Genomic DNA, 26,723 nt, shown 5'->3' on the forward strand with positions numbered 1-26,723 from the left:
TAATATTGAGAAGAACATTCTTCTTAACTTAGTAGTAATTCTCCATAAATTGATTTTGATTAGTTATCTTTCCTGGACTTGTGTATAATACCTGAAGCAGGAATGTAAAGTTGAGCGTAATGCCTACTGAGGTGTTTCCTTGCTGATTTCTATTTGCAATCACATACTCACTTTCCCCATTATGTTCATGTTATATCTAAAATGTTCATCCATTTATTTTTATTTTTATTTTATTTTTCATATGAATATGGGGTATGAACCCAAAATGGAAATCTGATCCAAATTATGTATGGACCATACGACAGGAAAGAGTGGTAACTAAATGCCCACCATTAAAAAGTAAAATCCTCTTCAGGGCTAGAAAAAGGGTGCGGCTTCCATAGATCCCCTGACTGATGTCGCTTACATTAATGCCGTCCATCCAACAATAGTGTTTGGTTTTGAGATGGTTGGGTGTTTGTGGTAATGTTTCGCCTTTTGGCACTTCTTCAATAAAAGTGCATTTACCTTTAAAAAAAATCTATGATCTTTTGGTGGGTTGTTCAAAAACTAGAGTTAAGGGGGTTATCCATGGTGTTGGCATTCGGTGCTTGGGATTCAATTGCATATGGAGAATTAGTGCAATGAGCTTCTTCTTCTTTTTTTCCTGGACGAAACTTTTTAGCTTTGAATCCATGGATTTGTGGAGTTGGGAATTTGCCAAATCCATGGAGAGATTCTTAAATGGGGTTGGGGTTGTCCATGTAAAGGGTTTGTGGATCTTAAATTGGTTCTCTTTCCATGTCATTTTGTTGTATGGACGCGCAGTCCTTTCCAATCCGAAGTCTCAATTATTTGGCAAATTCTTCCTTATGGTATAATATGGGGGCTATGGAAAGAAATTCTAGAATCCTTGAGGGAAAGACTTTATAGATTGGCTCTGTAATTCAATTGATTTCCTCAATGATCAAAAGTTAGAGTTTAGAAGGGGTTTGCTTGATTTGCCAAATAATACCTTCTTTGGAGAAACAAACTCCATAGTTTGTGGTGGGGAATTTTTTGCAAAATCCAAATCCATGGGGAGTGTTTTAAATGGGGTTGGGGCCGCCTTCATGGGTTGTAAGCTGTTTTGGGGCCTTAAATGTGTCCATTTTCCATGTCATTGCTAGATGGACATGGCATCCTTTCCAATCCCAAGACTCAATTATTTGGCCATGGTATAAGGTGAGGGTTTTTTTTTAGAGGAATTCTAGAATCGTTGGGGAAAGGCTTTATAGGGGGGCTCTGTAATTTAATTGATTTCCTCTATGTTCTTTGCATGGATTGTTCAACAGCTAGAGTCGAGCGGGTGTTATCCATGGCACTGTCATTCATTGATGGGGATTCAATTGTATTTGGAGATTTAGGGTAATGAGCTGTTTTTCGTAGCCCTATGGGAGTTATTTACACATTTATGAATAAAAATAAAAATAAAAAGTATTGGTAATGAAGTCCCTCGATCATTATCCTACCTTAATGCCGCTTTACTCAAGAATATATATAGTGAATCTAGAGGAGAGGGGATGTGTAAAAAATGGCAGAATTTTTGGAGTAAATATCATTGGCCTTGTTTTGCTGGCCCTGAATTGGTTTTGTTTGTTGAATATTTCAATTGACTTAATAAGGTGGTTATATCCTACAAATTATTTCATGTTTTAAATGTATGGTGATGAGATGCAAGCTTGCCAAAGTACTGCCAGATGCAAAACCTCATAGGTCAAATCATCCGACTTCTTAATGCAACTCATGTTTCTGAAGAAATTGGTTTTTCTGTTGATAAATACATGTATGTGGTTCACGAATATGGAGGAGAGTATAGTTAGAAGAATCTGGCTTCTTAATGCAGTCACACCAAAGATTTTCTCCAGGGCTAATGGTATTTTACATTAAGAAGCAATTTGATAATTCTAATGGAAACCAAAATCACTGGGTTGCCACATCTTTGAGAGCTTAATGACCCAAAGGTATTATTGTAGCCATTGAGTTGGCCTTTTTACTAGTTAATGTTATTTTTCACGTAAATGTTCATTGGATAACATTTGTTGATTTACTTTTTACTTTCTGTAAAGTAATTGAGTTTTTTTTCCCCCCCTTTTTTTTCCTTTTTCTTTCTTTCTTACTTTTTTAAGTGTAAATACTTTTTGATGCTTTAATGTGGTAATATAGAATTTTTCAAAGGATTTGATGCATCTTTGTTTTCTTTATACTCCATTTGGCTGATTAATTTGAGTTTCTGTAAAACGTAAAAAGAAAGAGCACTAGTCATACAAATTCTTGTCTTGCAGAACTGATGTGGAGTCGAGCTTTGTAAAACCTGATGTTAGTTATCATACCGAGATGCATGTTTCAAAAGTTGACAGTGAGCAGGTTGAGTGTTCTCAGCAGCCATTACTTGACAACAACTTCGGAACTGTTTTCTCAGCTTTTGCCTCCTAGCTTCACTGAACTGTTAAATGGCTGTTTGACTGAACATGAGAACAATGGTAAGATATGCAAACTATATTTACATGTTAGAATTTGGCATGCTGAATCTACAGGTGTACACAATGTTCAATAACTCATCATGGCTTGACTTGTAACGGAACCGAGTTAACCGTTGTTGTTGGTACACTTGGAGCCTAGCAATACGGAGCTGACTCAGTCATGTTCCAAATCCATCTGCATGTTTTGCATTAACAACAGTCCATGGAAAACCTTCATTTGAATAATTCCGATATTGAAACAACATTCTCTTCAAGGTAATCCTTTTGGAAGACTTCCCATCAACGATTTCTTTAACTGAGATTTACGAATATTGCAGAGCCACCAAAGGTGCTTGAAGAAATTGATATGATGTCCCAAGTCACGGTATTTTTTTTAAAACATTACTAGTTTCCTTAGTATGATATTCTCTCTGTTTGTGTAGTTTTAAAATTTTGAACTTTTTTAGTTGCAGAGATGCACATCGGATTCTGCTTTTCATGGTATGTGAATTTCTTCCATTACTAGTTCTCTGCTTCTAGTCTGAAGGTTGTGCCTAGATCGACTTGATTCTTTGTACAGGGCATCAAGATGGTGGGATCCTTTTGTTGGATGGATTGGATCATACATATGTGCCATGTTGTCACATGTTTTGGTGTGAACATGAGCTGACTGTGCTCGTCTGTGGGCTTAGTAAAGCTCTTCCTCACTATTTGCTTCAAAAAAGCCTAAAAAAATAAAAAATAAAAAAACACACAAAAAAAGAGCTCTTCCCCATAATATATATGGGCTACATTAATCAGCTCCCTGTAGCATGTAAGTCACTGCCCTCCCATATTGTAATTAGTCTTCAGTGAGGTCTAGACTCTTCATTCAGTTGGTCCAATTGCTATGGATCAGGAGTTAAACATGGATTAGATGAACGACCCAATATTCATATTGGTCAGAAGTCTGTTCTTACTCCTTTTTATGATGCTGCTTCTATTCAATTCTTACCAGATTTTATGACTAGAGTAGATATGGTCATTGATAAACTGGGAGGTGATATGACAATCTAATCATCTCCAAATCACACACAGGTTAGCATGCTTCATACTTGTACAATTATTATTATTATTATTATTATTATTATTATTATTATTATTTTTTCAGTACGGAAATTGAAAGCTATACATGGTGGACTGTGTTAAGTTGTACAGTGGAGAATATACAACCATTTTAGACTGCCGAAATTTCGGTGTCCATAACTTCTTGGAAAACTACTGTTTCGTACTTATGATTTCCTTTCAAGTTGATGTTATGCGTTGTGAAACTAATTATATTGATGTAGCTTATACCCATTATATCTCACAGTTACAACAAAGTGGGTTGCTTAAAGGGGATGATCTCACGGATCAGTTTTTCCGAATCCTCATGGTAAACTTTTTCTGTGGTTTTTATTATGTTTCCATGAGAATCCTCTAGACCCTCACAGTTGTTAAGAGTTTTCCTCTTTCTACCTATTATTTCAGGAAATTTCTGTAGCAAATTGTTTGGCCATTAATCCAAGCTCATTGTCCTACAAACGCCACAACAAGTCCAGCATTTCTCATTTGCTGTTATTGATATGTATGCAAAGCTTGTGGTTTTAGTTATTAAGGTAGGGATCTTTTTTTTCTTCTTCTGACTAAGCTTCATGCAATGAATGGAAACTAAATTGATGAATGTTTCCATCATAGTTTGGGTATCTATGAACAGTATCAGGAGCAATGGGATGATCTGTTGCAACCCCACGTATGAGTTCTCTCTTTGCCTAAGGAAATACCAAGTTCATCATTCTTCTCTTCCCTCAAGTGATCATAATAACCATGCTCTTGTCCTAAGAATCCTAAACCATCATGCCATTTCGACTCATGATAGCTTGCAGGTCTCTCCACTTGATCCTTGTAAAATGGACTGTTGTCATTAGGCAAAGCTGGAGATAATGATTTTGTTCGCAATCTTGCCTAAGAGTAATTTGGGTTTGTTGTATATGATTAAAGAATTCTTTTAGTTGCTTACTTGATTGCTAGTTTAACTGGTTGTGGTTGTTTCTTAGCAGGCTGTGGGTTTGTTGTATATGAAGTTCGATCCATAATGGTAACTCCCTCTCCTTTTTGTTGCATTGTAAAAAGAAATGCATTTGCTTGGTTTGCTGGTTGCAGGTGGTTTAGCTTAAAATCATATCTACTTTGCAAACCATGTTGAGATTTTTGGAGGTAAGCAGGCACGGTCATTGTGGATGGGGCATCCTGTAATTGACAACCCGTGCACATTACGATACTAGCCATGTATATAACATGCTCCCCCATTTTAACAATGGAAATGTGGAATTTGTTGTTGTAATTTTTTGTTTGATTCAAATCAAACACCTTCCATCTCATGACTTAGTTGGGATTCTTGTGCAGATAATGCAATATATACGTGTCTTTTAATAGATGTTGTGAAATGAGGTTTGTTCATGGATCTATGGAATTGGGTGAAAGCAGATTTAGATTGAGCTTTGTGATTTATTTTTACTTTGGTTTTTTATTTTTTATTTTTTATTTTATTTTTCATGTTGATATAGAAGCCTATGGAGTTTCTGAATGTGTTTACCAATGGCAGATCCTGTTTAAGGAATTTAAGAATTGGGTCTGAGTTGGTGGGAAATGTAGGTTTTTTTGGTTAGGTTTTGTTGGAATAAATGAATGTGAGAGCCTTCTGGAATTGGGTCATGGTGATTATCTTAGGATATATAGCAGCTGGGGTGTTATGGTTGAGAATTCTATTTCCTAGGAGGAAGTGGATTATTACATTCTTATTTCTAACAGTTCATGGAAGAAAACACCTGATGAAGAAACTCATGAGTTGATCTATCAGGGCATGTACTACAATGGTAAGAGATGCCATTATTATATTTTCTTTAATTTTTCTTTAAAAAAAGGTAGTAGCTACGGCTATTAACCGTAGCTGTTTATGTGGAAACCGTAGCTGTTGGTATTTTAGCCTATTGTTATGGTTTTCACTCTACTTTTAGCTACAGATATAATCCGTTGTTGTAGATACCTTAGAGCTATGGAAGCAATGGCTACGGATTTAATCCGTAACTATTGTTTCTATGGCTACAAATTAAATCCGTAGCCATAGCTTTAAGATCTATGGCTACGGTACCAATGGCTACGGTCATGCTATGGACTATAACCGTAGCCATAGGGCTTTAGCTATGGTTTTTATCCATAGCTTTTTTCCAGTTTTCTGGTAGTACATGTTTCTGACACTCTTAGTTGGACACTGATTGAGCAGGTAGAAAGTACATGCAACTGCATTTACCCAAAAGCTCTTTGGCAGGCCTTTCTCCTTCAACATGGTCCTCGTCATGTCGAGGATGGTGTGGTTCTTCCATTCCATAATTTCATTCTGTTGTGGCGTGTAAGCTGTAGTAAGTTGTTGCTTAATGCCATGTTCCCTGCAAAAATCTTGAAATGCATTTGAAGTGTACTCTCCACCCTTGTCAGATCTGAGTGCTTTAATTTTGTGACCACTTTCAACTTCAATACGAGCTTTGAAAATTTTAAAGATAGTGAAAGCTAAATATTTTTCTTTGATGCAATACACCCAAAGTCTTCTGCTGAAATTATTAATAAAGGTAATAAAGTATTTATTACCTCCAAGAGAGAGTGTTTCAAGTGGTCCGCAAATATTAGTGTGAACCAACTGAAGTGGTTCCTTTACTCTTCTGGACACTCCACTTGGGAAAGAGTTCCTTTGTTATTTGTCGGGTGTGCACGCCTCACATACATGTTCTAGAGCTTCAATAGCCGACAAGTCATGCGCCATGCTTGATGAGGATAAGAGTTTAAGGCCACTAAAATGGAGATGCCCAAAGCGAAGATGCCATCTCCATGAATCATTCTTCACGAGTTCATAGAAATACTTCTCAACATTTGTGTTAATATGGAGAGGAAACATGCGATTCTTTGCCATTTGGACTTTAGCCATAAGTCTCCTGTGAGCATCTCTTATAGAGAGAGAACAGTTCTCCATGTGTATGGCATACCCCTTCTCAAGGAGTTGGCCGATACTGAGGATGTTATTTTTCATATTTGGTACGTAATACACATTAGAGATATAATTTGGCTCACTATTCTTCTGATGGATTTTAATTTTTCCTTTACCTATCACGGGTACCTTTGATGAGTCGCCAAAACTCACGTCGACACAAACTCCTGTGAGTTCCACGAACAGTTCTTTATTATTACTCATGTGGTTGCTTGCACCAGTGTCAAGATACCACACATCTATTCGTTCGCATGCCTTTTCTTGTGCCCGGAGGAGTGTGGAGTCTTCTTCTTTATAGTGTGATGCTTCAGCATAGTTGGATCATTCATCTTAATCCACTTTACTCCAACGCTCAGAGGCATAATGGCCAAATTTCTTACAATTGTGACATTGAACATTCTTTGTGTTTCCATGACCACGTCTGAACCAGCCTCTACCATTTCCTTTTCCACGGAAACTAGTATACTTTTGTTGATTTTCTTGATGGCTTGGACGATATCCACGCCCTCCGCCTCTTGCACGATTGTTAGTGCCACGACCCCCTCGTTGCGTATGGCCATTCTTTTGTTCATTTAGAGTGAACTTAGACTCTAAGGCATGTTCAAGTGTTGAACCAGCATTTTTTTGCATTCGTTGCTTATGTACTTGCAACGATCCCATCAGTTCTTCAATGGAAAGTTTTTCCAAGTCCTTTGATTCTTCGATCGCCACAACCATATGCTCAAATTTGGTTGTGAGAGATCACAATGCCTTTTCCATGACACGTCTGTCTTCAACTTTTTCACCATTTCTTTTTAAATCATTAATAATAACAATTAGATGTGAGAAACAGTCAAAGATACTTTCACCTTCCTTCATGTGCACCGCTTCGAACTCGGCTCTTAGTGTTTGAAGGCGAGCCCGCTTCACTCGATCAACACCCTTGAAGACGGTGCCAAGGGTATCCCAAGCTTGCTTGCTTGATATTGCTTCAGCAATCTTTTCAAAGGTTGATTCATCCAACCCTTGATAGAGGAGGAACAAAGCCTTGTTATCTTTCTTCCTTTGATTTTTGAGAGCTATATTTTCTTCGTTGGTGAAGGCGGCTTCTTCTCCCATAGTGGGTTCTACATATCCATCGGTGACGATCTCCCATAGTTCTTGCGATCCGAACAACGCCTTCATTTGGATGCACCACCTTTCATAATTGTCTTTTGACAACTTAGGAACCGGTGGCTGGATTGAGCTGGCCATCTTTTTAAAAAAAAAATAAATTTAAAGAAGGAATGACTGATTTTTATTTTTTATTTTTAAATGAAGGGAGAGAGAGATGAAATAGAAAATAGATTTATTTATTTTTTAGCTAGAAAAAACTTTTGAAATCTGTTTTTTTTTTTTTTTGCTAAAAACCTGCTTTTTTTTTTTTTGGACAGATTTTTTCTTGAAATCTGATTTATTTATTTATTTCTTAGCTGGAAAAACCTTTTGGATTCTGATTTTTTTTTTTTTTTTAAACAGATGTTTTTTGGTTGAAAAATTGCCGGCAACTTCAACCTGAGAACTCAAAAAACTTGCAATCTAATTTTTTTTCAAATAGATTTTTCTTCAAAGAAATCTATACTTGGCTGGAAAAAAAAAAAAAACTGAAAACTTCTTCTAAAAAAGGAACTAGACTTTGAACAAATTTTTTTCTTCAGAAAAAAAATCTGTACATGGCTGAAAAAACTGCTGGAAACCTTTTCCGGAAAAACAACTAGTCTTTGATACCAGTTTGATGGTGGTATAAGCCAAAGATTTCCTTGGCTTTACAACGCCTTAGATTTGAATTCACTGGACACGTAAGAAATAAGAAGAGAAACTTGGCTATTTTGTTGTTGCTTACAAGCTTATTGACTTGAGTACAAACGGACTTTAAGAGCTCCCTTACATAGACATTTTCTACCAAGGTGAAAAGACAAAAATGCCCTTTTAAATTACACTATAGGGGCATGGTATTAACTATTGTAACAAACACCAAAAAAAATATTAAAAGATTCTGCATTTGGAACTGAACAGCCGCATGGAGCAAAACACCTATTGCTGGAAGTTTCTTCTAACATTTACTCTCCTTGAGAATCCAAGGGACAGAGGAAGATGCACCGAATTGGTTTGTACTTCCAACAGATCGATACCTGGTGGAATGCCTCTGATAGGTACCAAATCAGGTGCATCATTAGCTCTTTTTGGAAGATTTGATGAAATAGGTAGTTCGAGGTTCCCTTATGAAATGAGACATGGAATGGAGCCACATTGAAGTTCCAAGAGTGTTGAAGGAATCTCGGGGCTCATATTGGTCATGGATTTAGAAGGGGAGTGGAACTATATGAGCTGAGAGTTCAGATAAAATGCTAAAACGAAACATTTAAAAGACATAATCGCTAACATTACATTCTTGACAAGTTCTTGTTCGAAAGACAGATAAAGAGAGTGGAAATTCATCTTAAGGAGAACCCACTAACCATGATGTCGAAGCTTTTCATTTCATTACGCGTCCGTCCCAGTGTTCTGGTGAGGAGAACCTCCAAACCGTGATGTTGAAGCAACAGTTTGGTAGTTCTACTGCTTTTCTTTTGGTTCCCGGTTCTTCTTCTCCTCTCTTACGGCAACAAGGTCATGGGGCCATTTATAATACTGATATAACTTATCTAATGTAAATATTCTTTATAATAATTATTAACCATCGAGTCAAGTCAATTCGAGTCTTTAAGTTGACCTGACCCGACCCAACCCCAAATGAACATGGAGTTAAGTTTGTTTTTTAACCATGGTCCATGCTGCCCATGAGCTTTTACAACCTGAATTTAAAATAAAATAAAAATTAATAATAAAAAAGGCCCCCAACTACGTTTTGAGAATCGCACCCATTCCAATTGCTTCTCCTAAGAGCTTTGGTAGGCCCTCCTAAAGGCGAAGGAGAGGCCCATTCAACTATCATGTGAGCCACCTATGCTCTGCCTTTTGCTCCGCGTCTGTTACTACTGCCACTGCTTGGAAATGAAGTTCTTGAGAGGGCTCCAACATTGATAAGGTACTTGCTAAGATGTGCAGCCACATCTGGGACCGTCCTTGACCTGTCGTGAGCCATGCTCGACCGGTCGTAGGGTCCGGCTCGACCGATCGTGGACCGGCTCAACTCAAAGTCCAGCGAGCACTGTTTTTTATCCTGAGGTGTTTGACCGGTCGTGGCCCATTCACGACCGGTCATGGGGTCCTCTCGACCAGGCTGCACGACCAGTCGAGGTTACGCAGACTCGTTCCATATTTTTGCACGGATTTCTTGTCGCAAGTCCTTTCGTAACTGGGATGCGAAAAGGAGAGTTTCCTAAACTATAAACAGGGGTTCCTAGGGTTTTTCATAGTGAGAGAAAAAAATAAGGAAAAATTATTCTAAGGTGTGGGCAAAGGGTTTTCTATGTGCTTCCAAGGGAGAGGTTAGTATATTGCTTTGTAATCTTCGTTGCTCATAGTGGAAGTTTGCATCTGTGGTTTTTTACCCTAGTTTGGGATTTTTTCATGTATATCTTGTCTTGTGGTTTGTTTTGAATGTTTTGATCTATTTCTAGTTTATATTTTTTCCTGTTTATCGTTTGTGGGTGAGGCCTGAGATTGGATCTAGGCTCACCACGTTGTTGGCGTGCCGCACAACAATTGGTATCAAAGCTTTTGGTTTAGTTCTATTGGAAGCGATGACGGAAGAAGAGAAAACTAGAATTGAGAAGTTTGATGGTTCAAACTTTACCTTGTGGAAGATACAGATGGAAGATTATCTGTATCAGAAGGACCTCTATATTCCTCTAGGAGGAAAAGAGAAGAAACCAGAAAAGATGACAGATGATGAATGTGGTTTTTCCTGGATAGGAAGGCTTTAGGAACGATCCGACTCTCTTTGTCTAAGAGCATCGCCTTCAATATATCCAAGGTAAAAACGACAAAAGAATTAATGGAAGCCCTAGTCACCATGTATGAAAAACCCTCAGCATCCAACAAGGTTCATCTTATGAAATAATTATTCAACATGAAGATGTCAGATGGTGGGAGCGTGGCTGAACATCTAAACGAGTTCAATACAGTCACGAGCCAGTTGGAATCCGTTGGCATTATTTTTTAGGATGAGGTAAGGGCGTCATTGATCTTATCCAGTTTACCAGATAGATGGAATGGTTTGGTGATTGCTGTGAGCAATTCTTCAGGGTCGACAAAGTTAAAATTTGATGATGTGGCCAATCTAATTCTCAGCAAAGAATCTAGAAGAAAGGCATCAGGAGTTTCAGGGGATTCAGGGAATGCTCTAAATGTTGAAGGAAGAGGAAGATCGCTGAACAAAGGAGGCAACAAACACGGGTGTTTTAAGTCGAGGAAGAAGTCCAAGGGACTGAAAGATAAAGACGGGTGTTGGCATTGCGGCAAGAAGGGGCACATAAAACGTGACTGCAGGACGCTCAAGAAACAAGAAGGAAGCTCTCAAGGCGGGAAGGATTCAGTGAATCTATCTAAGGAGAGTGACACAGAGGCCTTAATCTTGTCTCTTGATGTGAGGAATGAGTCTTGGATTATAAACTCGGGTGCTTCGTTTCATGCCACTTCATGTAAGGAAGTTCTGCGTGATTATGTGTCAAGTGACTTTAGAAGAGTTTACCTGGGTGATGATGAGCCATGTAGTATTGTTGGAAAGGGAGACATTCATGTCAATTAAAAAGACGGAACGGTTTTGAAATCGAAGGATGTCAGATATATACCGAGTTTGAAACGTAACTTGATCTCAGTGTGGTAATTGGCCGATAACGGTTATGTGACAACATTCACTAGTTATTCCTGAAAGACTACAAAAGGTGCCTTGGTGATATCTCGAGGGAAAAAGGAAGGTACTTTATACGTGACTTCAGGATCGTATTGTTCACTCTCAGTCGCATCAACTGGAGTGAATGGGCAGTTATGGCATCAGAGGTTAGGACATATGAGTGAGAAAAGGATGAAAGTGTTATTGTCAAAAGAGAAGCTACTAGGACTGAAGTCTATTGACTTGGAATTCTGCGAGGACTGCGTATATGGTAAGCAGAAGAGGGTAAGTTTCAAGAAGACAGGACGCACTCTAAAGACACATCTGTTGGAGCTTATACACACTGATGTGTGGGGACCGGCTCAAGTATCATCTCTTGGTGGCTCACGTTATTTTGTTTCCTTCATTGATGTTGCTAGTAGAAAACTGTTGGTCTATTTCTTAAAGTACAAAACTATGTATTTGACGCATTTAAGAAGTGAAAAGTTATGGTAGAAAACGAAACAGGTATAACAGTAAAATGTCTCAGATCTGATAATGGGGGAGAGTACTATGATAAGAGATTTGAGGAGTATTGTGCAACAAATGGAATCAAACATCAGAAAATGATTCCAGGGACACCACAGCAGAATGGTGTGGCTGAGCACATTAAAAGGACCATCCTTGAGTGCGCCAAGAGCATGAGGCTACATGAAGAGTTGCCCAAGACCTTTTGGGCAGATGCTGTAAATACTGCCGCATATCTCATCAATAGAAGTCCCTCAGCACCATTGGATGATGGGCTACCAGAAGAAACGTGGACTGGGAAAGAAGTGAACCTTGCACATCTCAAAGTGTTCGGTTGCACTTCATATGTTCACATTGATGCAGAGCATAGAAATAAGCTGGATGCGAAGTCCAGGAGGTGTACGTTTATAGGCTACGAGCAACATGATTTTGGCTACAGGTTCTGGGATGCAGAAAATAAGAAAATCATCAGAAGCAAGGGCATAGTCTTCAATGAAAAAGTGATGCATAAGGACAGTGTACAGGAAAATAAGGCCGAGGAGAAAGTATTCGTAGAGATGGAAGAGTTACAGGACATGGGTCTTACAATGCCACAGGATGATCATACACAAGAGCATTATGAGGCAGAGCTGCATACACCGGTTGTGAGGAGGTCTACTCGGGAGAGGAGACCCACGGTCCGATACTCACTCTCCTTACATTATCTACTACTGACAGATAATGGTGTACCAAAATGTTTTGAAGAAGCATTAAAGACAGATACACGGGTTAAGTGGGAGCAGGCCATGGATGAGGAGATGGACTCCCTTGAGTCCAATCGTACATGGGAGTTAGTCACCCTACCTATGGGTAAGAAAGCTCTTCATAATAAGTAAGTTTACAGATTGCAGGAGGAGCACGATGGTTTGAAACGGTACAAGGCTAGACTGGTTGTGAAAAGGTTTCAACAAAAGGCAAGTATCGATTTCACTGAAATATTTTCATCTGTGGTGAAAATTTTTATGATTCGTATGATTTTGAGTATAGTGGCTACAGAGGACTTACATCCAAAGTAGCTAGATGTTAACACAGCCTTTCTTCATGGGGACCTTGAAGAAGAGATATATATATGCATCAGTCGACAAGATATGTGGCACCAGGAAAGGAGAACAAAGTGTGCAGACTGAAGAAAAGTCTATATGACCTGAAGCAGGCCGCAAGGCAGTGGTACAAGAAGTTCGACAGTTTCATATCGGGAAACGATTTTAGGAGATGTCATGCAGACCACTATTGTTATTTGAAGAAGTTTGATACATCGTACATCATCCTTCTTCTATATGTTGATGATATGCTTATGGCCGGTTCAAGCATGAAGGATATCTCAGATCTCAAAAGATAACTGTCTAGAGAATTTGCCATAAAAGATTTAGGAGCTGCAAAACAAATCCCAAGGATGAGAATAAAGCGTGACAAGGAAAACAAGAAACTGATTTTTTCACAGGCAAAGTACATAGCCAAGGTACTTGATTGATTAAATATGAGAGGTGCTAAGCCGGTTAACACTCTATTAGCCAACCACTTCAATCTATTTAAGGAGCAAGGTGCAAAGACACAAGAGGAACGAGACTACATGGCTAAAGTCCCATATGCGTCAGCTATTAGGAGTCTCATATATGCTATGGTGAGCACGAGGCTAGACATTGCTCAAGCAGTGGGAGTTGTTAGCAGGTTCATGAACAACCCCGAGAACGAACATTGGGAAGCTGTAAAGTGGATTCTTAGATACCTGGTAGGTACTAAGGATGTAGGGCTGTGCTATGGTGGATCAGAAATAAAGCTACATGGCTTTGTGGATTCAGATTTGGCAGGAGACATCGACGGCAGAAGAAGCACTACAGGTTATGTCTTTACTCTAGGTAGTGTTGTAGTCAGTTGGGTCTCTCAATTATAGAAGATAGTATCTATCAGTATGACAAAAGCAGAATATGTTGCGGCTACAGAAGCATGCAAGAAGATGGTGTGGATGCAAGGTTTCATGGAAGAGTTGGGTAAAAAGCAAGCAGAATGCAAGATGTACAGTGACAGTCAGAGTGCAATACACTTGGCTAAGAATTCAGCCTTTCATTCAAGGACTAAGCATATTGCCATCAGATATCACTTCATTTGTTCGTTATTGGAAGATGGATCGATTGCTCTGGAGAAGATTCATACAAGTGAGAATCCTATAGATATGCTGACCAAGGCGGTCACACAAGAGAAGTTGAAGCTTTGTTCAGCTTTGATTGGTCTTCAGGCTTGAAGACAGGGAGGTGATGCACTCCGGATGAAGAAGATGAAGGTTTAAGGCGATGTGTCTCCAAGTGGGAGATTGTTAAGATGTGGAGCCACATCTAGGACCATCCTCGACCGGTCGTGAGCCATGCTCGACCGGTCGTAGGGTTCGGCTCGACCGGTCGTGGACCGGCTCAACTCAAAGTCCAGCGAGCACTGTTTTTTGATCCTGAGGTGTTCGACCGGTCGTGGGGTCCTCTCGACCGGTCGTGCAGCCTGCACGGCCAGTTGAGGTTACGCAGATTCGTTCCACGTTTTTACGCGGATTTCGTGTCACAAGTCCTTTCGCAACTGGGATGCGGAAAGGGGAGTTTCCTAAACTATAAACAGGGGTTCCTAGGGTTTTTCATAGTGAGAGAAAAAAAAAAAGCAAAGGAAAATGATTCTAAAGTGTGGGCAAAGGGTTTTCTATGTGCTTCCAAGGGAGAGGTTAGTATATTGCTTTGTAATCTTCGTTGCTCATAGTGGAAGTTTGCATCCGTGGTTTTTTTACCCTAGTTTGGGGTTTGTCCACGTATATCTTGTCTTATGATTTGTTTTCAATGCTTTGATCTATTTCTATTTTATATTTCTTCCTATTTATCGTTTGTGGGTGAGGCCTGAGATTGGATCTAGGCTCACTACGTTGTTGACGTGCTGCGCAACATTACCATGTCACTATGGATTTTCCTGGAAAAGGGTTTGGAGGCGGGTCTCTGTTTCCGGGTCATCCCACTCCAATGCAGCCCACCACTTTCTACTCCCTAAGATCTTTCCATTGAGGATGGGCAGTAAGCCAACTAAAGCAAGAGGGAGATTCTTCAACTTCGGGCAGTTTTCTATGATGATCGTGGTTAACAAGTTACAAACCAATGTCCCACCACAAATGCTCTTCAACTCACGTAAATAATGTAAGTGCAAAATCTTTAGATTTGGGAGTGTTACGACATTCGGAGAACCGCTGCAATCATCTCCTCCCGCTACCATCTCCTCCATGAGACGGCAATGCTCCACCTTGATCACTTCAAGGTTTTGCAGCTACTGGAACAGCCCCAATGAGAACAGATTCCTCAAACAATGGCACCACTGGACATGCAATGACTTCAAATTGGCGAGGGTCCCACTTGGCGTGGAGCCTTTGTAGATTGCCTGTAGATTGCGTAGGTCCCTTAGGGTCAGTTCTTCTAAGGTCTGCAAGATGTTGTTCCCGTCCGCAACGATGCACTCGATGCACTCAACCTCATTGCAATTTATCAAGGTGCATGCCTTCAACTGCTTCAGGTTCGACAGCAACAACAAGGAGGCAATGCCACTGCACTCTTGGTGGTTCAGCTACAGCGTGTTATTAGGGAGGATTCCTTGGAGGTTCAGCTGGAGATTGTTGCTAGGGATCATGTGGGACCCATCTTCAGCACCTTAAGAGCAGCGGGTGATCTCTATTGAGTAATCCAGCCTGGAGGAGGCAATCTCTATTGAGTAATCCAGCCTAGAGGAAGCAAGAGAAAACGGACCCTGGCCCACCCAGAAATAGAAGCTTTCAAGTTTCCTCCATTGCCGGAACTTCTGCAGATTCCTCGTGTTTAAGAGGTCGAGGCGCCTGAGATTCACCAACACTTCCACTCCTTCTGGCAGCTCTTTGATGCAAGTGTTGGAGAGGTCCAGCACGATTAAATTAGTCAGCTTTGCTAGTGAAGGCATCGTCTCTAACTTGGAACAATCACATAATAGCAGTGCACGGAGGTTCTCTAGGCGAGAGAGTGACGAAGGAAGCGAATCGATGTTTGTATAGAATAGGTCAAGAACTTTAAGATTTGGCATGGATTCAAAGAAGGAAGATCGGATGTGTGAAGAAAGAGGGTTTTCTTGCAGCAACAATGTGGAGAGTTTTTTGCACCTGGGTCGGTCCCAGAGAACTTCTATGTCGTTTTTCATCAGCGATATCCACTCAATTTCTTCCATCCATTCCTCCACCCTTGGCAACTCCCTCAATCCAATGCCAGCTCTAAGCAGGAACCGTGGTTTTTCCTTCGTGATGCTGATGGCCATCTCCCTAACAATGTCATGCAGCTTGATGCAATCGATGTTGTGCTTGTCGACAATGTTGTCTAACAAGCAAGAGTCCCGGAGTGCATTCAATATAGCTTGGCCCTTTTCTATCTGGTACTGTCGACTTCCCGCTCTGTCTATTAATCCCTCCTAAATCCAATAATCTATAAGCTCTTCGGTGGGGATGGCATGATCCTCCGGAAACAATGCACAATACAAGAAACAAGCTCGGATATTGTCATCTCGTAAGCGATGGTAACTGAACTTTAGCCTCTCTAGAACATTGGATTCAAAACCTTGAATCTCAGCAACTTTCGAACTTCTCAATTCATTCAAGCTGCTCCTCCACACCCAAGCATTATGAACTCCTCTAAGAGAATGTCCAACTGTGATGATTGCAAGGGGCAAGCCATTGCATTTTTGGCACACAAGCTTAGCAATGTCATTGATGTTAGGAGAAAGCAAGACATCACCAACTTTATCTCTGAACAAGTCCCATGCTTCATCTTCATTGAGAAACTTGATTTCAATGTCTCTCTGTGTCTCCATGTTTCAGCAGACTCCTCGCAATCGAGTAATCACTATGAGCTTGCATCCATTTTCTTTGTTGGGTTCAGGAATTCCTACATTTTTGAGCGGAAATGCTTCCCACATGTCATCCAAGATGAGTGCAAGCTTCTTCCTCCTCTTCAAAGCAGCGTATATCTTTATCGATCTGTTGTCTTCGTCGTTGTCATCACATAAATCTAATTCGATAGCCTTTGCCATATTGCTTTGTAGTCTCTCCAAGGTAAGAGATTTTGACACATTCACCCAAATAACATTGTCGAAGAGCTGGGCTTCGATGAGGCGGTTATTGATGTCACTACAAGAAAGTTGGGCATATCCGACACTTTTTTAGCGGCGTCCCATCATCAACTGTCGGATGCTCGGTCGACTTAATAAAAATAATAAATAAATAAATAAATAAAAGCCCTATCTCTCTTTACCTGTCACTGTCTCTCTCTCCCTCTCCCTCTCCATCTCTGCCATCTCGTCTCTCCCTCTCCCGTCCTCGATCTCTCTCTCTCTCTCTTATACTCTCTCGATATCTCTCCCTTCCTCTCCCTCCGCCTCTCGATCTCCCTCTCCTCCCTCTCTCTCGATCTCTCTTTCCCTCATTTTCTTCGACGTGTTGTTCCTTCTTCTATCTGTCTCTGATCGAAGAAAGTAGAAGAAAGAAGAGAAAATCGAAGGTACTCTCTCGATCTCTCTCCCTTCATCTCTGTCTCTATCGCTTCCCATTTTGATTATCAAAATTTGGGCAGCAGCCATATCTGCCGCTGTCCATGGCCGCTGACATCTGCATTTTGGTTGTTTGAAGAAACGCTTCAATCAATAACGTGTACCACTATTGTACATTTAATCTCTCTGTTTCTTTCATATTTTTTTGGCCCATCCATGAGTGGACTAGCCTGATATATGGGAGGGGAACAATCAACATAGACCCACCTCATAAGAGGCAATGATCTCACACATATACCACTTTAGACCATGTATTAAAATGGAATTTCTCACTCCATTTTTAGTGTATGATTGATTTTGTTAGTTTTTTAGGGCAACTGAATTCTAAGGGAAGGATTTGCTATGGATAAAGAGCCATTTGGAAGGAGAAATTTCTGTAATGGGTTTGGCTAAATTCGTATGTTGTTGGAGCACTATAAGTTTTTTTCTTTTTTTTTTCTTTTTTTTTTTTTTATAAGTTTGAGTACTGTTTCTGTTATGGGTTTAGCTGAATTCGTATGTTGTTGGATTTTTAGTAACAAAGTTTGATTGAGTTTACTTTGATTCTCTTTTTTCCAATTTGGTTTTGAAATTTTGAATGTCAGAGAAGTGCTACTGTGATTTGTCTGGATATATTTAAGTGAGTAGTTCTAACGTACCTAAAAAATGATATGACCGAGTCTAATAACTACCCATGTTTGGAGACTTGCACATTTGTATGGAGACAATGGATTTTCAATCTTTTCAAGTTTATTAACTATCTGAAGGCGATTGAAGTTGGCGAAAGCTAGCCCTTCTCTCCTTGTTTAGAGTGCATTATAAGCTGGCTGCGGTGGATGGCCCGCTCATTTTCGATTTATCCCACTCAATTTCGATTTGGCCTCGATTTCCCGGTTTGTCACTTTCGATTTTCAGTTTGTCCCGCTCATTTCCATGTTTGCCTGCTCAATTTCCAGTTTGGCCCGCTGAAATTCTAGTTTTTCCCGTTCATTTCCATGTTTGCCCTCTCAATTTCCAATTTGGCCCGTTGAAATTCTAGTTTGTCCCACTCATTTCCATGTTTGCCGGCTCAATTTCTAGTTTGTCCCGCTGAAATTCTAGTTTGTCCCGCTCATTTCCATGTTTGCCCGCTCAATTTCTTGTTTGTCCCGCTCAATTTCCAGTTTATCCTGCTTAATTTCTAGTTTGGCCCGCTTAATTTCTAGTTTGTCTCGCTCATTTTCCAGTTTGGCCCGCTCAATTTCCAGTTTGTCCTGCTCAATTTCTAGTTTGGCCCGCTCAATTTCCAGTTTATTCCGCTCGATTTTCAATTTAGCCCGCTCAAATTTCCAGTTTGGCCCACTCAAATTCTAGTTTGTCTCGCTCATTTTCCAGTTTGGCTCGCTCAATTTCCAGTTTATGCTTATCAATAGCCCTTAACCTTGAGTCAAAAATTGCAATACGAAAAGATTTCACATACACCAAAGTTGGTTTTTGCCTTATTTTAAAAACTTGTTTCTCCTTGTTTCAATTATTAGAGGAACAAAAAACGATCTTAAATGTTTGGAGTGTGAATGCCATTTGCGGGGTCGACCGGGTTTACTCGCTCATTTCCTAGGTTGTCTCGTTTAATTTGTACGTTGCCTCGCTCAATTTCTAGCTTCCCTCGCTCACGGTCAATTCGCTTCACTTCACGGTCATTTCCATGCATTTCACGGTAAATCCCAGCGATTTCGTTTTGATTCACAGTCATTTTCATGCATTTCACGGTCAATTCCCTTCACTTCACGGTCATTTCCATGCATTTCACGGGCAATCCAGGCGATTCCATTTCATTTCACGGTCATTTCCATGCATTTCACGGTCAATCCCGACGATTCCATTTCATTTCACGGTCATTTCCTTTCACTTCACGGTCATTTCCATGCATTTCACGGTCAATCCCGGCGATTCCATTTCATTTCACGGTCATTTCCATGCATTTCACGGTCATTTCATGGTCATTTCCATACATTTCATGGTCATTTCCATGCATTTCACGGTCATTTTCCTTCACTTCACGGTCATTTCCATGCATTTCACGGCCATTTCCATGCATTTTCTGGAATTTCCCGAGACCTCAACCCAAGCCCAACTCTAGTTTTATCGAGTTGTTGTTTGTATGGCCCAACCCCAAGACCAAACCCGATACATCCTCACCAAGCCCAACCCAATGTCGGGTAGGTCATAGGTTGGTCAGGTTGGGCCCGCCCAACTTTCAACCCTAAAATTATATATGGTACGTCAAGTAACTAATTTTTGTTTAGAAAATATTCTTTTTATATGAATGAAGAAAGAAATGAAAAAAAAAAGAGAAAATTTTTTTATATGCTTATTTTTACATATTTATATAAATATGTGTTAGAAAAAAATGTAGGTAGAATAAAATTCACCATGTAAAAAAAAAAAAAATGAAGAAAAGAAAAGAAAAGAAAAGAAAAGAAAAAAGAAAGTGCATAGGGATACAGTTATAGCTACGGTTATAATCCGTAGTCATAGATCGGGGGGTGGAATTGTGGATTCCGCGATTAATCGCCGATGGGGAGAGCGACTTGCGGTGGAATCACAAGATCTACAATTGATCACCAAGCAACCGTTATGGCTACGGATTATAACCGTAGCTATATCGGTCTCCCTATCCATACGCCATTACCATTATGCTTGAACGTCTACTGTTGAAACCATTTTAGGGGCCACACAAGTTTTGGATCATTATGAAATTTGTTTTTCCTCTTCATCCAGGTCTTTGTGACCTTATGAATAGATTGGATGGAAAATAAATGTTATGGTGGGCCCTACAAAAGTTTCAACGATGAAAATCAATTTTCCGCTGCTCTGTGTGGTGTGGCCCAGTTGATCTTTGGATATGATTTTATTTTTGTTGATAATGCTCCGAAATGATCTTGAAATATGGATGAACGTTGTGGATATAATAAATACATAGCTTTGGGCCATGTAACTTTGATCTCTTTTAAGCCGTTCGTACAACTCTCAGCTGGAGGAGCGTCAGCGCTCGTCTTCGCAGTGAAAAGGAAGGATAGTTTCGTCTTCAAAGTCGCTGTCCGCACGTGCTAGTCTAAGTTGGTAACTTAAGTTTGTATTGCTTCATAAAAACCGCTGGGTAAAAGGTTTTGTCTACAGTGGTCATTTTCTCGAACCTTTTTCATATGCATATGTACACACACCAGCAGGTTGGATGGAAAATAAACGTTACAATGAGCCTTAGGAAGTTTAATTGGTGGGCATTCAATAAGCATTGTTTCTTATAGTGTGGTCCACTTGATATTTTGATCTCCTTTATTTCTAGTAGTACGCTATAAAATGAGCTAAAAAAAAAAGCTGATAAATCGCGTGGATATACGATACACACATCAATGTGGTCCCCACACGGCCAGGGAAACTCTAAATAACCAGTTATCCGGGAGACACCTAATCGGCTGCCATGCGTAACACATGCTTTGAATCTTCTCTCTTTTATTTATTAAAAAGATGATCAGGACGGTTTTGTCTTTAGCTGCGTTGGATTCGAAAGCACACTAATTCAGACAGCTTACTCGTGAAGGACAGAGTCAGGGTCAGGATACAGTTGCGTTGATTTTAGTAATCTGAGTGTACGGTGATCCAACTATATGACGCCTGCCGTGATGTATTTGTTTTATATCCATACCGTCCATCTATTTTTTCATCTCATTTTCATTTTAGTGCATGAACCCAAAAAATGTGCTGACCTGGATGAAGTGAGAAAACAAATATCATCTTGATCGAAGTTGTGCCCCCAAGAAGTTTTTAAAGGTGAAATTTCAATCACCATTGTTTACTATACTGTGGTCCACTTGAGCATTTGATATGCTTAATATTTTGGTTCATTCCTTGAAATGAGCTTAAAAATTGGATAGACGGCATGGATAAAACAAATACATCAAGTTAGCCAGCCCACGTAACCACCTAATCCGCTCCGTGGGAATTACTGTGTTACGCGTGCATGAGTATACACGTAAAAAAACCGATGGAATCTCGTATGATGGTAGCCCAGACAAGTAGACGTGAAACTTGGGTTGGATCAACACGAAAACGACTGGCCAAAGCACGCGTTTGACCCATGTTCGGTCGACGTTGAAATGGACTGGGATTAATAGTCCTCTGCTAACCGTTGGGTTTGGGGACGCGGTTTGGCTAGTGACGCTGCTACTAACCAGGTGGCTAGTGGTCAGTGCTCTGTGGACCCTATAGTGATGTATGTGTTTTATCCACACCTTCCATTCACTTTTAAAGATCATTTTAGTGCTTGATCCCAAAAATGAATAAGATATAAATCTCATGTGGACCACACCATTGGAAAATAGTATAGATTGAATGTCCACCATTTAAAACCTCCCAAGGCCGAGTATAGTGTTTATTTGACATACAACCTGTTGATTAGGTCATACAGACCTAGATGAAGGGGAAAAATAAATATCAACTTGTTCCAAAACTTTTGTGGCCTCAAGAAGTTTTGAATGGCGGGAGTTTAATCAACACTACTGTACACTTGAGAATTTTGATCTAGCTCATTTTCATGCGCACGACATAAAATGATATGAAGAATGGGTGGATGGCATGGATGAAACACATACATCATGGTGGGGCCATGAAGCACCGGCCACTGGCCATTGGCTAGTGGCAGGGTGACTAGCCAATCCGTTGATTTCATGGGTTTGGTATGGTTTAGGTTGAGAACTTTGGAAGGTTTTCTTTTATTGTTATTATTATTATTTTTTAAATACACACTCACACCTGGCCCCACACGGCAGACTTCCATGCACCTGCACCACACAGTGGAATTCCACCGCAATCCGTATTCAAATCCGTATTTGAACCCATCACCTCATGTTGAAACTCTTGTGAGTCTACCACCTAAGCATGGGTAAGGGCCCAGGGTATTATCATGTAAACCTAACCTTATATACTAACCAACATACATGTTATAAATGAAAATTTATAGTCTAGAGGAGAATATAAAATATATAAGTTTAACTTGCATTATCAAGAGGCCACCAATATTTTTAATCCATAGCATATATGTTCATATTTCACAATACTCGATGAATGATGTAGATCCTAACGCATGAGTTTTTCAAGATGCCTCACGCGGTTTCTCTCTTTCACGATAGGGGTTGTTTGGACGCAGATTTTCAGGGAAAGCCTTGCCTTTATCACACTGCAATGTATGAGAGAAATCCATTCTGTCCATCCGTTTCTTGCGAGCTCATTTTAGAATGTGTGACAAAAAAATGAGGCAGTATAAAACTCAAGTGGGTCACACGAGATGGAAAATTGGGGAAAGAAATTTCAACTGTTGAAACCTTTCTAGGCCCCACCTCGATGTTTATATCCAATCGAAACCGTTTATAAGGTCATTCCCATGGGATGAATGAAAACACCAAAAATATATCTTGATAAAAAAAATTTTTATGACCATAAGAATGCTTCAATGATGTTCATTGAATGCCCACTGTTTCCTCTCATGTGGCCCACTTAAATGTTGAATACATCTCAATTTTTTATCACACGTCCTAAAATGATCTCTCAAAACGGATGGACGGAGTGGATTTCTCATGTACATTGAAGTAGGCTCCATCCAGCATCCTTGCGCAGGAACTTCCCCAGCACGGCTTTCACAGGAAATTCGCGTCCGGGGCTGCTCATTGAATGTTCGGGACTCACGACTCTTCTAGAAATGCACGAATAGTCAACAATCTTTTGACACGGTCTAGGCAACATCGAAGCTTTGTGGCCTACCAAGCTGTATGTCATATCATTCATTCTACTTATTTAATTTTGTTTGTCTATACATGGTGATATAAACTTTCTCTTGTTAGTGTTATTTCATTAGGTATGTATAATACTTAATCACATATATTATTTGATGGTTAAATATTTCATTTTATATGCTAGCTTACTAGTTGTGGGTGTTAATTCAATCCAACCCAACCAACATGGCTGGGCCATAATCTTGATGCGGTTGAGTATTCAACACCTAACTTGAACCACATTTCAATACGGTTGAGATTTCAATACCTACCATTGGGTTGGCTTGGCTGGGCTTAAGGTCGAACCCCCTAGAGGTGGTCTTGGGCATAAGTTGAGGCTTGCGGTTAGGGTTTTATGCCTTTGAAGGCCAATGTGAACCATATCCATTCACCGCTTGCAACTTGACTACCAGTATTGTTGGTCTTGACAATAAAATATCAGATTATCTAATATATGGATTAAATAGGCCATTAACACGTGCGGTTATTCAGAACCATAAGTAGTCCATGATTGGTCAAACAAATATATGGATTAAATTGGCTAATGGACTTATTTTTGTGTAAATGATGTGGACTGTCCATATTAAATGCCATTGATCAAATTGGTATTTCTCACAATTGTATGATGTTTGCATGATAACCATGAAATGAACGGTCTACCTCAATGTATTGAACTGTTAAAGTGTCACAATACAACTAGGACCACTGACTTGGAGCTCTCTTAGATAAAGATAAAAAAGACAAGAAAGAAGAAAACCAAAAGAGAATACAAAACCTAACAAAGCAACCGTAGACTGGGAGTAGTTTTTCTTTTTCTTTTTTTTAAGGAAAGGCGGAGAACAGGACTCTGGGTCCACCCGATTCATATAAAACAAAAGGCTTTACATCCTGAGCTAAAACAAAATGGTTTCGAGTGAGAAAAGAGTACGGCTGGATATTCACATGGTCTTTTTTAGAAGAGGTGAGATAAAAGAAGATGGGACCCACTCAACAAACCTTACTCTTGATTTCTTTGGTTAGCCACGAAGAAGGCATACTGGTTCATTCCAATCAACCACAGAACTGAGGCCTTGCAACACTTTGAAGACCTCAGCGTTCGGAAAATCGTGCCTAAAACCTCCACATTCCCAATGCAATTCTGGAATGCCCATTGATCTTGGTTGGATGGAATTTGCGCACCATGGCTGCACAACCATATTGTTGGTGTCACAACTCAATTTTTTCCCCTGTGGTGTCCTAAGGATGGACAAACTAAATATTATATAATATTGTGTGTTTGCCATCCAACCCCGCATCAAGCGAGTCTACCACCACGGGATGCCCCCCCAAAACTAGAATATGTTTGGGAAAGATCAATCTAGCAGCATGATGATGTAGATGCGGCCATGCCGCAAGCACAAGGTCTTCGCATCCTATGCTAGATACATGAAGGTCAGCTCATCAATGATCGGGCCTCTAAGAATCATGTCATTTGAGTAACTTGTGGATACACTACAAGAAAGTAAGCTTTTAGCCTTGGTTTTAAAAAAAAAAAAAAAGAAGGCTAAATGTGCTTTTTAGTCTCGGTTGTAAAAGAACTAAGCTTAAAAGTTCATTTTTTGTCTCTGTTGGTGAGAAACTGAGGCCAAAAGTTTGCCTTTTTAACTTGGTTGGTCAGCAACTAAGGCCAAAACTCTGCCCTTTTGCCTCGGTTGGTGAGCAATTGAGGCTAAAAGTCTGTCATTTTACCTCGGTTGGTGAGCAACCGAGGCTAAAAGTCTGTCCTTTTGCCTCGGTTGGTGAGAAACTAAGGCCAAATATTTGCCCTTTTGCCTCGATTGGTGAGCAATTGAGGCAAAAAATCTGCCATTTTGTCTCGGTTGGTGAGCAACTGAGGCTAAAAGTTTACCCTTTTGCCTTGGTTGGTGATCAACTGAGGCTAAAAGCTTGCCTTTTGCCTCGGTTGGTGAGAAATTGAGGCCAACAATTTGCCCTTTTGCCTCGGTTGGTGAGCAAATGAGGCCAAAAGTTTGCCCTTTTGCCTCGGTTGGTAAGCAAATGAGGCCAAAAGTCTGCCCTTTTGCCTCAGTTGGTGAGCAATTGTGGCTAAAACTATCCTTTTGCCTCGGTTAGTGAGCAACTGAGGCTAAAAGTCTGCCCTTTTGCCTCGGTTGGTGAGTAACCGATAGAGGTGGGCGTCGAGCCGAGTGGAGTCGAGGTGGGCCAAGCTTGTCTCGGCTTTCCATGGTGTACTCGAGTTTGAGCTCGGCCTCGAGCTCAACATTGAAGCTTGGCTTACTTGCCAAAGCTGTTGAGTCGAGCTAGTGGTTCGAGTCGAGTCAAGTTTACCTCGAGTCGAGCTCGAGCTTGTTATGCATTGGACAGATGTTTCTTTGAAAAGGGGGGAAAAACTGTTCTCAACTGGGAAATTATAGGATGCCAGATGCATTAGGATGACAATGTTGTGATGGGATTCATGGTACGTTGATCCAGACCGTTGCTCTAACAGGCCTCACAATGGATAGAAGATGCCCCAAAAACCTTCTATATTGGAGAATCCTAATCGTTCAATCTTGAGCACTTTCTAAGAAACCATTGCTCCATTTACTTTTTACTGTCTACTAGTAGCCCATTGACCAAAGGGTCAAAAGTTTCCACCCTAGAAGATTTTTGGGGTTTTCCCCATACATGGCGGTGCTCATCATCTAAATGGTTTTCACCACTCAACCATGGATACACCTAATACCCTTTTTATCATAAAGCTGATGTTGATCGGGGGTTGTTGAGAGCATTTTCGACCCTTAGATCTCCAACGAAATCAAGAAAGCGGAAAAGAAGAAGAAGATTAAGAAGAAGAAAGGGATGCACTCACCTTGTCGAGATTGGGTGAGATTGGGTGGACCGTGGACGTTCGGGCAGCGTTTGGGTAGTAGTATGCTGTAGGTGGTGGTGGCTTACCTCTAATTGATGTTGCTCGTCGTCGGTGAGCATGCAGCGAGTAGCGGGCTGGGTGGGGTAGAGATAGAGGAGAAGGGGAAAGGGAGAAAGCGAAAGGTGCGGGTGGGGTAGGTAGGGTATTTACTTTTCTTACACACACACACACACACACACACACACACACAAATTAATAACCTATTTCTAATCGAGCCGAGTCGAGCTCGAGTTCGAGTTTTGAGTCGAGTTCGAGTCGAGTCAAGTTAAAATGACCCATGGTCGAACTCGGCTCGAACTCAACTCAAGCTAGAATATTTAAGCTTCACTTGGCCCAACTCAGCCATTCAAGCCGAGTCAATCCAAGCTCACTCAAGCCAAGTCGAGCGAGTTAATCGAGCTAGCTCGACTCGTGAACAGCCTTAGCAACCGAGGCTAAAAGTCTGCACTTTGGGTTGTGGCTTTTGGATTTTCTCAATTACATCAGATCTTTTATTCAAGTCACAATACAAAATAAAATTCAAATATTTTAAGGCCTAGTTGAGTTTCATCGAATTAATGCAAAGATA

The 26,723-nt window shown here is 40.3% G+C and overlaps 1 protein-coding gene across 1 annotated transcript in view; it reads left to right on the top strand.

Annotated features, from left to right (window-relative positions):
• The first annotated feature begins 2,359 nt into the window (after nucleotides 1-2,359).
• The window catches only part of LOC131220328 (protein POOR HOMOLOGOUS SYNAPSIS 1-like), a 32,732-nt gene continuing 8,368 nt past the window's right edge, over nucleotides 2,360-26,723 (top strand). Inside the window, exons 1-2 of the mRNA XM_058215276.1 lie at nucleotides 2,360-2,501; nucleotides 2,819-2,865. Of these exons, the coding sequence (XP_058071259.1) occupies nucleotides 2,360-2,501; nucleotides 2,819-2,865 (189 nt within the window). The remainder of the gene's footprint in view (nucleotides 2,502-2,818; nucleotides 2,866-26,723) is intronic.

This window comes from Magnolia sinica, chromosome 12, assembly GCF_029962835.1.
Source record: "Magnolia sinica isolate HGM2019 chromosome 12, MsV1, whole genome shotgun sequence".
NCBI classification, from domain to species: domain Eukaryota; kingdom Viridiplantae; phylum Streptophyta; class Magnoliopsida; order Magnoliales; family Magnoliaceae; genus Magnolia; species Magnolia sinica.